This window comes from Palaemon carinicauda, chromosome 1 (genome assembly GCF_036898095.1).
Source record: "Palaemon carinicauda isolate YSFRI2023 chromosome 1, ASM3689809v2, whole genome shotgun sequence".
Classification (NCBI taxonomy): Eukaryota; Metazoa; Arthropoda; class Malacostraca; order Decapoda; family Palaemonidae; genus Palaemon; species Palaemon carinicauda.
The window spans coordinates 307646954-307661953 of NC_090725.1; the positions used below are offsets into that span (position 1 = coordinate 307646954).

Consider the following 15000-nt stretch of genomic DNA (forward strand, 5'->3'; position numbering starts at 1 on the left):
GGTGGGAGACTTTTGCCTGATCACTCACAGCAAACCAACCTAGTATGGCTGGACCTGACTAGTACAGCTTCGCTGATCATGGCAATACACAAACTTTTTTTTCACTACGTTAAGGTACCCTCATTCAGAAAGAGACATAACCAGATATCCTTCTTCAAATATATGTCGTAACCTATTAGAAATGTTCTAGCCTAGCGATATACTGGACTGGGGTTCGAAACCCGCCCAAGCTCGATAGTGTACCACCTGTGTGTCACACGAGCGTACATAGTAGACATTTATCTTTTTTGTATATATTATCCTTTGTATCTTCGCTCTCCCCTCGCACTGACAGCAACTTGTATTAACCAGTCTGCCTACTTCATTGTTAACTGTTAACAAAACCGGTTGCCGGTTTTACAAGAAAAGGCATGTTTGTATTTTGTGACCTTACCGGGACCTAGTGTGTATATATACTCGATGTGTCGTAATAAAGTTACTCAGTTGCATTCATCTCGCCTTTGACTCACAACCCGTCACAATAGTTTCTTGTAGTGTCTACAATCTTACCATCCTTGTGAGCTAAGGATGGCGGGTTTTGGGGGAGCCTATTGGTCTACCTGCTGAACCATCAGAAGCCATTGCCTGGCCCTCCTTTGATAGAAAAAGGTTTTGGGCTGATCATATGCATTGTCATAGTCCCTTGCCTCTGCCATTCATGAGTGACCTTTAAATCTTTAGGTATCCTTACTCAGAAAGGGACATGATGCCCTGGACTTGGAAGAAATAGAAAGCTCAGCATTGGAAGTAGGACAAGTGAGTCGGAAAAAGTTGATAGGATTGCAAAGGAAGGAAGCGACTTCAAAGGAATTAATGCACCGTGTGGTGGATGAGACGGAGGTGCAGCAGTCTCCCATCTGTTATTACCTTCTTTAAATACATCCGTAATTAGTAGGTGTATTATAACCTTACCAGCGATGTAAAGGGAGAAAATGCTGCGAATGTCCTGTTCTTCTCCATGGGTGCTCGAGACAGAAGAGTCAAACTCTCTATGTAGTGTGGATATGTGAAATCAATCACTTCCTCCCGTACACCTGCATATAATATAATATATATATGATAAGCATATAAAATACAAAATGAATACATAAATGAATGAATGTTTCAATAAGAATGGGTAATAAATATTAATTAAACCATTATGAATAACTAATTTTTAGTAAGGGATACCTCAAGCATGAGAATTCTAAGAAAGTGGAAGAGCATGGTACAGAGGCTATGGCACTATGCTAGGGTAAATGCCACTGAGGCTGGCATTATTATTATTATTATTATTATTATTATTATTATTGTAATTATTATTATTATTATTATTATTATTATTATTATTATTATTATTATTATTATTATTATTATTAATAGCTAACCTACAACCCTAGTTGGAAAAGCAGGATGCCATAAGCCCAAGGGGCTCCAACATGGAAAATAGCTCAGTGTGGAAATGGAGCAAGGAAACAGATGGAATAGTGTGTCTTGGTGTATCCTTAAACAAGAGAACTCTAACCCAAGAAAGTGGAAGAACATAGTTCAGAGGCTATGGCACTATTTTAGGATAATTTGCTTTCACTGCTGACTTACCTGTGATGCTGATTTCACAAAAGGCAAAGTGTGCCTCTCGTCTGGCCACGACTCCAATCATCCCCACCACAGTGCCATTTGGCAGTGGACCACCCCATTTCCCATCAGGTGGTGCGATCAAGCGAAGTCTATGAGTTAAAATAAATGTTAAAAAATGTTAAAAATATGTTTAAAAAATTCTTATCATGTAAAAATATTGTGCATAATGGCTACATTGATAAACCATATTCCATAAGATATTTTTTAGTAGAATTGTACAGTTGGACACAGGAGTGCACATGTCAAACCCTTACATTGTGGCAAGTAACCAAACAGATAGTGTATGGAGAGATTCCAGAGGTGGTGGGCGGGGCTAAACAAAGGAACTCACCTCTCAGTAAGGGTGTGACTGGGTGGATTTCCTCAGAGGCAAGTGTACCAGAAATTCTTGTATCCAACTGTACGAATTTTGTTTCCCAATGTGTTCTTTACATGGAATTGTATTGAGATAAACACAAAAGATAGTTTAAGAAATCTACTCGTTAGCAAATAAAAAATATTAGAAAAAACTATAAAATATGCATTCAATAAAGTTTAAGATGTTTTTTTTTCAAATTCTTCAAAAGGGAGATTGGCCCCGTCTATGTGTATTCAATAAAACTATATGGTGAGAAAATTAATGGGATAAGATAGTATCAAAGATTAATCAGAATTATTAATCAAATTTTCTTTGCAAGAGATTATTTTACTGACAGTAATAAAGTCTTGAAGATACTAAATACCATATATGATATTAAAACCAATTTCCCCTGAAAATGCCCCTAATCCTACTTTTTAAAATAAATTTTTTTTTTTTCTATTTTGTTCAGGCATTTCCACCTTTATAAAAAGCTACAAAAAGAACTGAAGAAGTAACGTCTTCAATACACCAGAGACGGATGGGCTCCAACTCCCGCTACTTAAATAAAACAATTGTTTTTTTACGATCGGACGCAATAAAACATGAACTTTCTCTAAGTATTAAAGAACTCGGGTCTGTATAGTTACGAAGAAAGACAATTAGTAAATATTTGCGGTATTAGTTCTGTGCAAACACATTACCTTAGTATAGCTTAGCAAGTAATAATAATAATAATAATAATAATAATAATAATAATAATAATACATACATACATACAAAGAAACATGAACTGATTAAAGAAAGGTAAACAGAATCCTTTAGAGATTTTAAAGAGGTTCAAACCACTCTGGTAAAAGCCAGGGAATCATTTATAAATCAAAGAGAAGAGGTTCAAACTATCCATTATGCAGCGTGATTTAACATATCAACTTACGTGAAATTGAGCGCTTCAGCTAAAGCTTTCACAATTGAATACTCGAAACCGGCAGTAGGGAATAATTCGCCATTACTCATCTTCTCAGTCCGAATGAATGGATAGTTGTTGTTTGCCGTTAATGTTAACTGCCGTCCTCGGAAGTTAGAGTATGATTTATCCAAGTTTTCGAATACATCAAGAAGTATCTTACTTGTGTAGCCTTTTTGCGTCATCTTCAAATGCCCAGCGTCTTGGAACCTGGATCAGTAAATCATGATGTGGATATTTATCACTAAAGTCTCCGCATAGATTTCAGGCGAAATAAGCTCCACCCCCTTATGACGTCATAGCCAAGCACGTTGTATTTCCTCCGGTTAACAGCGCTCACAGCACATCCCCTTAAAGTGGTTTCAAGTTAGTATAGTTGGAAATTTGTAAGGGGATGTATTGTGACTGCTGCTAACGTGGGAGACAACGTGATTGGCTATGACGTCATCAGAAGGCGGGGCTTATTTTGTCCTAAATCTTTGCGGTGATTACAGTCCTTGTTCTTCATAGTTATATTTAAAAAATATATATTAAAGAAAGCAATGAACCTTTTTTTTTTAAAGGCAAATACAGTATTTTTTTCTACATTGTTATGTTCTTACACTATTTTTGAGGCTTATCATGCTAAGTGACATAAGAATAATGTCATATACAATACTTTTAAATTCAATGATAAATACTTTTACTTTCCTTACCTAACCAAACCTTTAACATCAACCCTTGAGGAAAGAAGATTAATTTTGTTCGGTTCCTCCAAAATTATCAAGATCACCTGAAACATAAACAATTAGAAAATCATGATTTCAAGGATAATTAGTCAAAAAGAGATTTTGAATAATGTTAAGAGGAAACAAGGGATAACTATTAGCATTGTGTTCACTTAATTTCTACAACATATAAAAGTAATAGATTACTTTTGCTTTTGTTTACCATTGTCCTTCATTAAGAAATGACATTGTTTAGTAAACAGTATTACAGAGACTTGTTGATTAAGTTGTTATGAAAAAGAATGCAAGGGAAGTTCCAAATGAGAAACTTTGTTATGATGAGAAATATAATTGTTTTCGAAGACATCAAAAATTTAATGACTGACGAGGAAGTTACAAAAGAAAAAGAAAAAGAAGAAATAAAGACTAAGATCAATTATATTAGGAGTCAAAAAAAAGGAGGCTCTATTTTGACACTATGATGATGTATGATGAGGAATTGCATTAGAAATATGGCATCTATCTCATTTGTATTTCTTATACTTATAGGTTAATTATATGGGGATTCTTTGTCTTAACACACACTGACAAACATACATATCGCATATACACATATATGTATATATATACATACATATATATATATATACATATATATATATATATATATATATATATATATATATATATATATATATATATATATATATACATATATATATATATGCACTGTATACTTATATATATATATATATATATATATATATATATATATGTATGTATATGTATATATACATACATATATATATATATATATATATATATATATATGTATATAAAGCTAGATATTTATATATATTTATACTATTCATATATATATATATATATATATATATATATATATATATAATATACACACATACATATACATATACATGTACGTGTTTCTAGCTATTTACTAACTCTGTGGTATTATCCAAGGAAAACTGAAAAAAAAAAAAATACTTTAAAATCAATTACCTGTGAACCTTCTCTCAAGAATCCTTCCAAATAGGAAACCAGGTTCCTCTCCGCCGTCAGAACAATCCACCAGGTCCAACGGCTTTCAAGGTTGTTGGAGGATATCTTTAAACATAAAGAAAAGGATAATTTAAGATTAATGAGGTAATTAGGGGTACCACAGGAGTTAGAGAACTATCAGATAAGATCCAGGAAAGTAGACTGAGGTGGTATGGTCATGTCTTTAGAAGAGATAAACTATATATTGGGAGGAGAGTGATGGAAATACAGGTATAGGGAATGAGAAGGAGAGGGAGACCAAAGCGAAGGTGGATGGACTGTATCAAGGATGACCTTCGATCAAAGGGATTAACCGGTTATGAAGTGTGGGTGAGAGGTAGATGGAGAACGCTGGCCAGAAACATCGACCCCACATAGAAGTGGGGAAAGATGCAGGCAAAGGAGAAGAAAGTGGTGTTGGAACCAGTTTTGTTCATCATAAGTTATCCTAATATAATTTAGGTCTTGCCACCAAATACTGACTAATTTCATCTTCATCACTAGTTATTATAGTTACCTTTAGTTTAGTTTATGTAGGATATTTATTTTAATGTTACTCTTCTTAAAGATTTTATTTTTCCGTATTTCCTTTCCTCACTGGGCTATTTTCCTTGTTGGAGCCCCTGGGCTTATAGCGACCTGCTTTTCCAGCTGGGGTTGTAGCTGAGCAAGTAATAATGATAATAATAATAATAATAATAATAATAATAATAATAATAATAATAATAATAATAATAATAATTAGCAAATTCTGATATACTGGGGGAGAGTTACCATCAACAGGTAATTGTTGCATGGTCGTAATAATCAGTATTGCTTTCAATAATTTTCTATTGTCCTAAAATATAGGATTACTGTATTCTCAAGCCATTGTATGGATTCACAAGTTGAATAATCAAACGGTAAACGGTAACCATAAAACAAATTTCGTAATTTATAGAAATGTAATTTCAGAACTGATTTTGATAGTTCATATGAGCTAACAATTTTTGCCCTATCATTATTATTATAATTATTGATAGTTAAGCTACAAGCCTAGTTGGAAAAGCGGGGTACTACAAGCCCAAGGGGTCCATCAGTGAAAACTAGCCAAGCGAGGAAAGGAATAGAAATAGATAAACTACATGAGAAGTAATAAAAGAACAAATTGAGATAAAATATTTTATGAGCAGTAACACCATTAACATTATGCAAGGATAAATAAATATATGATTAGAGCTACAAAACAACACGACAATATTATCATACTTATATGTTAAGAAATTTTCTTTTAAAAAAACATATGCAAAATGATAACAATAGAGTCATATTTCCATTTGAAAACATCCGATGAACTTCAGAACAAATCTTAGTACTCCTTACCATATTGAAGATGTTTTCTACGTTCTCCAATGTGCAAAGGACGAAAATGTGACGTCTGTTGGTAGTACCTAATGTCAGTTTTGTTGAAAGAAGGTTTTCGCCTAAATCAGTCCCTGTTACAGATTTCAGGACTGCAACATTCGTAGCTTTTCCAAACTGTTGCATTAAATCATTGGCCACATCTGTGGAATGTTTCAAAGTGTCATTTAAAATCAACTAGCCATTAAAATAGAAACTTAACACTAGAATATCTTGGTTATTAGCTAGTTATTGCCAGAAGAATATGGACTTTCAAATATTTCTTATTTAACACAGAAATATAAAGATAAATTTCATATATCAAATTGTTAAAGAATGATGTTTGATATTGAAATATTTCTAAAGTAGATAAAATCTTAGAAACAGAGACTTTTTGTTTTAATATAAGAATCTTTTTGGAAGTTATGAACAAATTTAAACAGTTTCTGTCAACATACCTTGGAAAGTACTGTCGAAGAACAAATAGGACTGATGAGGAGGAGAAATTGAATTCAAGAAATGTAAGAGATCTTTCAATGTGTTCAGGTCAGTGAAGTTGAACTTACTGAAAAAACAAGGAAAATAAGAGTTCTGAACTATTATTCATATGGTTACAGAAAATCTCTAGCTAATGATTAGGATCTCTCTCTCTCTCTCTCTCTCTCTCTCTCTCTCTCTCTCTCTCTCTCTCTCTCTCTCTATACATACATACATACATACACACACACACACACACACACACACACATATATATATATATATATATATATATATAAATATATATATATATATATATATATATATATATATATATATATATATATATATATATATATATATATAAATATATATATATAAGTGGAGTTGGAAACTTAATAATATTGAATTAGAGGCGATACGTACTGTTACAGGCAGAGAAATACTGTACTTCGAAGATTTATTACCCCAACAAAGGATATAGCTAAATAAAAATAATTTAAACACCAATTACTTTATACAATATGCTCTTTAAATAAACTAAAAGTGGCACTCTTTACAATTCCAAGAGATAGTGTGTATCAAAATTGATCTACTTAATATGTGTAAATTTCCTGTGTCTAATGTTTCCCCCTTTTTTTAAAATTTCATACTCCATCTATTGGCTCTAGTTTGGATACTACTTGAGGTCCAGCTATTAGCTCTAGTTAGGATATTACTTGAGGTCCAGCTAGTGGCTCTAGTTTGGATACCACTTGAGGTCCAGCTATTAGCTCTAGTTAGGATATTACTTGAGGTCCAGCTAGTGGCTCTAGTTTGGATACCACTTGAGGTCCAGCTATTAGCTCTAGTTAGGATATTACTTGAGGTCCAGCTAGTGGCTCTAGTTTGGATACCACTTGAGGTCCAGCTATTAGCTCAAGTTAGGATATTACTTGAGGTCCAGCTAGTGGCTCTAGTTTGGATACCACTTGAGGTCCAGCTATTAGCTCTAGTTAGGATATTACTTGAGGTCCAGCTAGTGGCTCTAGTTTGGATACTACTTGAGGTCCAGCTATTAGCTCTAGTTTGGGTACTACTTAAAGTCCATCTATTGGCTCTAGTTTGGATGCTACTTGAGGTCCAGCTATTAGCTCTAGTTAGGATATTACTTGAGGTCCAGCTAGTGGCTCTAGTTTGGATACCACTTGAGGTCCAGCTATTAGCTCTAGTTAGGATATTACTTGAGGTCCAGCTAGTGGCTCTAGTTTGGATACTACTTGAGGTCCAGCTATTAGCTCTAGTTTGGGTACTACTTAAAGTCCATCTATTGGCTCTAGTTTGGATACTACTTGAGGTCCAGCTATTAGCTCTAGTTAGGATATTACTTGAGGTCCAGCTAGTGGCTCTAGTTTGGATACCACTTGAGGTCTAGCTATTAGCTCTAGTTAGGATATTACTTGAGGTCCAGCTAGTGGCTCTAGTTTGGATACCACTTGAGGTCCAGCTATTAGCTCTAGTTAGGATATTACTTGAGGTCCAGCTAGTGGCTCTAGTTTGGATACTACTTGAGGTCCAGCTATTAGCTCTAGTTTGGGTACTACTTAAAGTCCATCTATTGGCTCTAGTTTGGATGCTACTTGAGGTCCAGCTATTAGCTCTAGTTAGGATATTACTTGAGGTCCAGCTAGTGGCTCTAGTTTGGATACTACTTGAGGTCAAGCTATTAGCTCTAGTTGGGTACTACTTAAAGTCCATCTATTGGCTCTAGTTTGGATGCTACTTGAGGTCCAGCTAATAGCTCTAGTTAGGATATTACTTGAGGTCCAGCTAGTGGCTCTAGTTTGGATGCTACTTGAGGTCCAGCTATTAGCTCTAGTTAGGATATTACTTGAGGTCCAGCTAGTGGCTCTAGTTTGGATACTACTTGAGGTCCAGCTATTAGCTCTAGTTTGGGTACTACTTAAAGTCCATCTATTGGCTCTAGTTTGGATACTACTTGAGGTCCAGCTATTAGCTCTAGTTAGGATATTACTTGAGGTCCAGCTAGTGGCTCTAGTTTGGATACCACTTGAGGTCCAGCTATTAGCTCTAGTTAGGATATTACTTGAGGTCCAGCTAGTGGCTCTAGTTTGGATGCCACTTGAGGTCCAGCTATTAGCTCTAGTTAGGATATTACTTGAGGTCCAGCTAGTGGCTCTAGTTTGGATGCTACTTGAGGTCCAGCTAATAGCTCTAGTTAGGATATTACTTGAGGTCCAGCTAGTGGCTCTAGTTTGGATGCTACTTGAGGTCCAGCTATTAGCTCTAGTTAGGATATTACTTGAGGTCCAGCTAGTGGCTCTAGTTTGGATACTACTTGAGGTCCAGCTATTAGCTCTAGTTTGGGTACTACTTAAAGTCCATCTATTGGCTCTAGTTTGGATGCTACTTGAGGTCCAGCTATTAGCTCTAGTTAGGATATTACTTGAGGTCCAGCTAGTGGCTCTAGTTTGGATACTACTTGAGGTCCAGCTATTAGCTCTAGTTAGGATATTACTTGAGGTCCAGCTAGTGGCTCTAGTTTGGATACTACTTGAGGTCCAGCTATTAGCTCTAGTTAGGATATTACTTGAGGTCCAGCTAGTGGCTTTAGTTTGGATACTACTTGAGGTCCAGCTATTAGTTCTAGTTTGGTTACTACTTAAAGTCCATCTATTGGCTCTAGTTTGGATGCTAATTGAGGTCCAGCCATTTAGCTCTAGTTTGGGTACTATTTGAGGTCCATCTATTGGCTCTAGTTTGGATACTACTTAAGGTCCAGCTATTATCTCTAGTTTGGATACTACTTGAGGTCCATCTATTGTCTCTAGTTTGGATACTACTCTAGGTATTTATATGACTCAAGTTTTACAATATTTGTATCTCAGAATATCTTAAATATTTCTATTAATTCACCTCTTAATCTTCGTGCTTTTATTAAGACAATTTAGCTATTTTAGCCTCCTATGGTATCCAATGTGTCTTTATAATGACATGAGTATAAGTTTTCCTTATTTAATAATGAAAAGCTTCAAATTCAAAACATCTATTTATTTTTCTCTCTCCCTTTGACTAGTCTCTAATTTTCAACCAAATTATCTCTCTTACTTCAACAAGCTGAACTGGATGTAATTTCATCATCCTAAAATAGCATTAAAAGAGAGACTTACCTTTCTTCAGGGTAGATGGAGATCACGTGACTTGAGGAAATTTTCCTCGTTGTTGAAGCTCTCAAGGAGATAGATGTTTCCTCAGTGTAGCATCTGACGTTTATAGGAATATCTGTGAAAACAGATAGAGATTTGGCGAGGCGAATAAGGTAAATGGTCCATGTGTGTTGTTTATTTCAACGTACTGCTGTGCTCTTTATCAAATGTCCTAATTACTGTTAGAGTCAATAGTAAACAAAGAAGATTCATCAACGGAGTCAATAAAGTACGAATAAAAGATGTGATATATATATATATATATATATATATATATTTACATATATATATATATATATATATATATATATATATGTTTATTTATATGTATAGGATTATATATGTATATGTTTATATATATATATATACATATATATATATATATATATATATATATATATATATATATGTATATGTATATAGTTACATACATATATATATATATATATATATATATATATATATATATATATATATATATATATATATATAATGAATTCAGATATCTAAAATTATGAACTCTATTTTTGACACATAATCCACCTTGTTCATAACAGCAGAGAATCCTATCTGGTCAAGATACAATTAAATTTCTGCCAGTCATCAAATTTTCTAGTGTTTCAATATTTTCAATCACCTCTGAATATGGAAGATAAACCTTCTATAACTGAGATTGCACTTATTTCAATTGCTGATAATATTATACTCCCTCATGAAATTTCATAAATTTAATGAAAATCATCAAAACTCACCCAAAAAGGTTAATTTCATCTTGATAATAACATACCCATCTGTAAATTCTATTTACCTTCCTCATAGCGAATGCCTTGTCCTCGGTGTGGCATAGATATATGTTCAAATCTATTAATTTCTTTAGATCTATTATATCCCTCCATCAAATGAGCTTATTTCAAAGGGAGTTTTATATCACAGAGTGGGACAGCTATTCTATTTTGGAGACTTTGTTTCAAAATGTTTAGACATAAGTCCTCTCTTTTAATGTGTTGTCTTTATACAGAATATCTTTCAATAGGTTTAGACATAAGTCCTCTTTTCTTTTATGCTGTTTTTATAAAGAGTGTTTTCCCCAAAAGGTTTAAACGTAAGTCCTCTCTATTATTGTGTTATTTTTATAAAGAATATTTTCCGATAGGTTTAGACATGAGTCCTCTTTTCTTTTCTGTTGTCTTTATACAGTTCTTTTTCCAAAAGGTTTAAACGTAAGTCCTCTCTTCTATAGTGTTGTCTTTATACAGAATTTTTTACGATAGGTTTAGACATGAGTCCTCTTTTCTTTTATGTTGTCTTTATACAGAGTTATTTCCCCAAAAGGTTTAAACGTAAGTCCTCTCTTCTATTGTGTCGTCTTTATACAGAATTAATTCCAATAGGTTTAGACAAATTCTCTTTTTCATTATGTTGTCTTTATACAGTTTTTTCCCCAGAAGGTTTAAACGTAAGTCCTTTCTTCTATTGTGTTGTCTTCATACAGAATTAATTCCAATAGGTGTAGACATAAATTATCTTTTCTATTAAGTTGTTTTTATACAGAATTTCTTCCAATAGGTTTAGACATAACTCCTCTTTTCTTTTATGCTGTCGTTATACAGAATTTCTTCCAACAATTTAGACATAAGTCCTCTTTTCTTTTCTGTTGTCTTTATACAGATTTCTTTTTTCCAGAAAGTTTAAAAGTAAGTCCTCTCTTCTATTGTCTAGTCTTTATACAGATGTTTGTTTTTCCAATACTGTAGGTTTAGACATAAGTCCTCTTTTCTACTTTGTTGTCTCTATACAGTTTTATTTTTTCCAAAAGATTTAAACTTAACTTCTCTCTTCTATTATGTTGTCTTTATGCAGAGTTTCTTCCCAAAAGGTTTAAACGTAAGTCCTCTCTTCTATAGTGTTTTCTTTATACAGAATTTCTTCCAATAAGTTTAGACATAATTCCTCTTTTCTATTCTGCTGTCTTTATACAGAGTTCTTTTTTCCAAAAGGTTTGAACGTAAGTCTTTTCTTCTAATGGGTTGTCTTTATACAGAATTTCTTCCAATAAGTTTAGATTTAAGTCTTATTTTCTCCTATGCTGTCTTTATATAGTTCTTTTTCCAAAAGGTTTAAACGTAAGTCCTCTCTTCTACAGTGTTGTCTTTAAACAGAATTTTTTCGATAGGTTTAGACATAAATCCTCTTTTCTATTATGTCTTTATACAGTTTTTTTTTTTTTCGAAAAGGTTTAAAAAGTAAGTGTGAAAAAGTATACCAACCTTACCCAAGAGAATAAAGATGAACAGCACCTTCATGAATGGTGCATTGTTGACCATTTTGTCCAAACTGAAAAGAAAAAAAAATCCATCTAGTATTTGAATTCATATTTCGTAACCATTAAATTATGGGTTATTATATTGCATTATATATCATTTCTTTCGATAAGAGAAAAGTTACAGCCCTAGTTGGAAAAGCAGGATGCTATAAGCCCAGGGGCTCCAGCAGGGAAAATGGTCCAGTGAGGAAAGGAAGCAAGGAAAAATAAAATATTTTAAGGACAGTAACGACATTGAAATACACATCTATATAAACTGTAAAAACTTTAGCAAAACAAGAGGAAGAGAAACAAGATAGAACAGCGAGCCTCAGTGTACCCTCAAGCAAGAGAACTTTAATCCAAGACAGTGAAAGACCATGGTACAGAGTCTATGGCACTGCCCAAGACTAGAAAACAATGGTTTGATTTTTTAGTAACCTTCTCTTAGAAGAGCTGCTTACCATAGCTAGAGTCTTTTCTACCCTTACCAAGTGGAAAATAGCCACTGAACAATTACATTGCAGTAGTTAACCGCTTGAGCGAAGAAGAATTGTTTGATAACCTAAGTGTTGTCATGTGTATGAGGACAGGGGAAAATCAGTAAGGAATAGGCCAGACTATTCGCTGTATGTGTAAGCAAGGGGAAAGTGAACCGTAACTAGACAGAAGGATCAAAATTAATGTAGTACTGTTTGGCCCGTCAAATGACCCCATAAGTCACTAGCGGTAGTATCTCAACGGGTGGCTGTTGCGCTGGCCAACCTATAACCTATATAACAAACATCGCTATATATTACCAGCTTGCAAAAAAAAAAAAAAAAAAAAAAAACTGTACATCTCTTATTTAGTCATTTCAGTCAAAAGTACACCATACAAGAATGTTATAGACGAGTTTTAAGAAAACAACCAAAGTTTATTGTAATTTTTATTTCATACAGAAAATATAATTATTTGTATAAATTTAAGTCATATGGATTACGCTGCAAAGAAAATGAAATCAAATATAGAAACAACAATTACAGTTTACGTGGGGTCTGTGATTTAATGATTGTAAATGGATAACAAATGTCTCCGAATTTAGGCCTCTGGCATAAACTGGATCAATCCAAATTATTTTAGGCCTAAAGAGATTGCATATTATCTTTTAGCAGATTACCTCCCATCATGATTAACAATTAATAGCTGCATGTTTACTTCCTTATAAATTTTTTACATCTGAAGATATTGCTTTGATTACTTTCCAGTCATATCCAAGTGCTCATCTTAGGCTACATCTTTATCACAAAAGCAGCGCGGTTTACCAGTTCTAATCTTGGAATAGACATTTCCTTCCTTTTGCCACCTTCTGATCCACCTGTAGATGGTCGTGGTGCTAGCACCAGTCAAATAGGAGATCCTTCGAACCGAGATCCCTTGGACCCACATCCAAACGAAACGAGCCCGCGCATCCAGCACTTCGGGTCTGTCATAGATGATGTCATTCATTCTGATTCTGGAATCAAAAGTTTCGGTCTGTCATTTTATGATCGGTGAGAGATTATCGCATGTAAGTAATAGCAATGATATTGTTTTTATCAGTGATAAACGTTTTCAATTGCATGTAGGTAATAACAATAATATTTTCATCAGCAAAAACAAACGGTTCCACGATAGGGAAGAGGTTATCGCATGTAGGTAATAGCAATGATATTGTGTTTTATCAGCAATAAACATTTTCACGATATGGAGGAGGTTATCGCGTGTAGGTAATAACAATAATATTTTCATCAGTGACAAACGGTTCCACGATATGGAAGAGGTTATCGTGAGCAAGTAATAGCAATAACATAGTTTTTATCAGCGACCAACGTTTCCACGATAAGGAAGATGTTATCGCGAGTAGGTAATAGTAATAACATAGTTTTTATCAGTGACCAACGTTTCAAAGATATGGAAGATATAATAGCGAGTAGGTATTAATAACAAGATTTTTTTAGCAGTGATAAACGTTTCCATGATAGGGAAGAGGTTATCACGGGTAGGTAATAATAATAACATTGTTTTTAGCAGTGACAGACGTTTCCGTAATAGGGAATAGGTTATTGCGATTAGGTAATAATAATAACATTGATTTTAGCAGTGACAAATGTTTCCATAATAGGGAAGAGATTTTTGTGAGTAGGTAATAATAGTAACATCTTTTTAGCAGTGATAAACGTTTCCACGATAGGGAAGAGGTTATTGCAATCAAATTATATTGATAATAGTATTGTTTTAATCAATGACAAACGTTTCCATAATAGGGAAGAGTTTATTGCGATTAGGTAATAATAATAAAATTGTTTTAAATCAGTGACAAATTTTTCATCGATAACGAGGAGGGTATCATGTGTAAATGATAATAATAGCATTGCTTTTATTAATAACAAATGTTTCCTCGATAGGAAAGATGTTATCGCGATCAGGTAATAATAGTGAAGAGGGTGTTGCGTACAGATAATAACAATATCAGTTTCTATCGGCGACAAACGTTTCCACGATAGGGAAGAGGGTGTTGCGTACAGATAATAACAATACCAGTTTCTATCGGCGACAAACGTCTCCACAATAGGGAAGAGGGTGTTGCGTACAGATAATAACAATACCAGTTTCTATCGGCGACAAACGTTTCCACAATAGGGAAGAGGGTGTTGCGTACAGATAATAACAATAGCAGTTTCTATCGGCGACAAACGTTTCCACGTTAGGGAAGAGTGTGTTGCGTACAGATAATAGCAATAACAGTGTCTATTGGTGACAAACGTTTCCACGATAAGGAAGAGAGTGTTGCGTACAGATAATAACAATAGCAATTTCTATCGGCGACAAACGTTTCCACGATAGGGAAGAGGGTGTTGCGTACAGATAATAACAATAACAGTTTCTAT

General features: G+C 34.0%; 1 protein-coding gene across 1 annotated transcript in view; it reads right to left on the bottom strand.

Moving 5' to 3' along the window:
- The window catches only part of LOC137640054 (glutamate receptor ionotropic, delta-2-like), a 12171-nt gene extending 9026 nt beyond the window's left edge, over nt 1–3145 (bottom strand). Inside the window, exons 1-3 of the mRNA XM_068372462.1 lie at nt 2931–3145; nt 1618–1745; nt 952–1073 (exon numbers count right to left, since the gene is read on the bottom strand). Coding sequence (XP_068228563.1) covers nt 952–1073; nt 1618–1745; nt 2931–3145 — 465 coding nt within the window. The remainder of the gene's footprint in view (nt 1–951; nt 1074–1617; nt 1746–2930) is intronic.
- Nucleotides 3146–15000: the final 11855 nt, after the last annotated feature.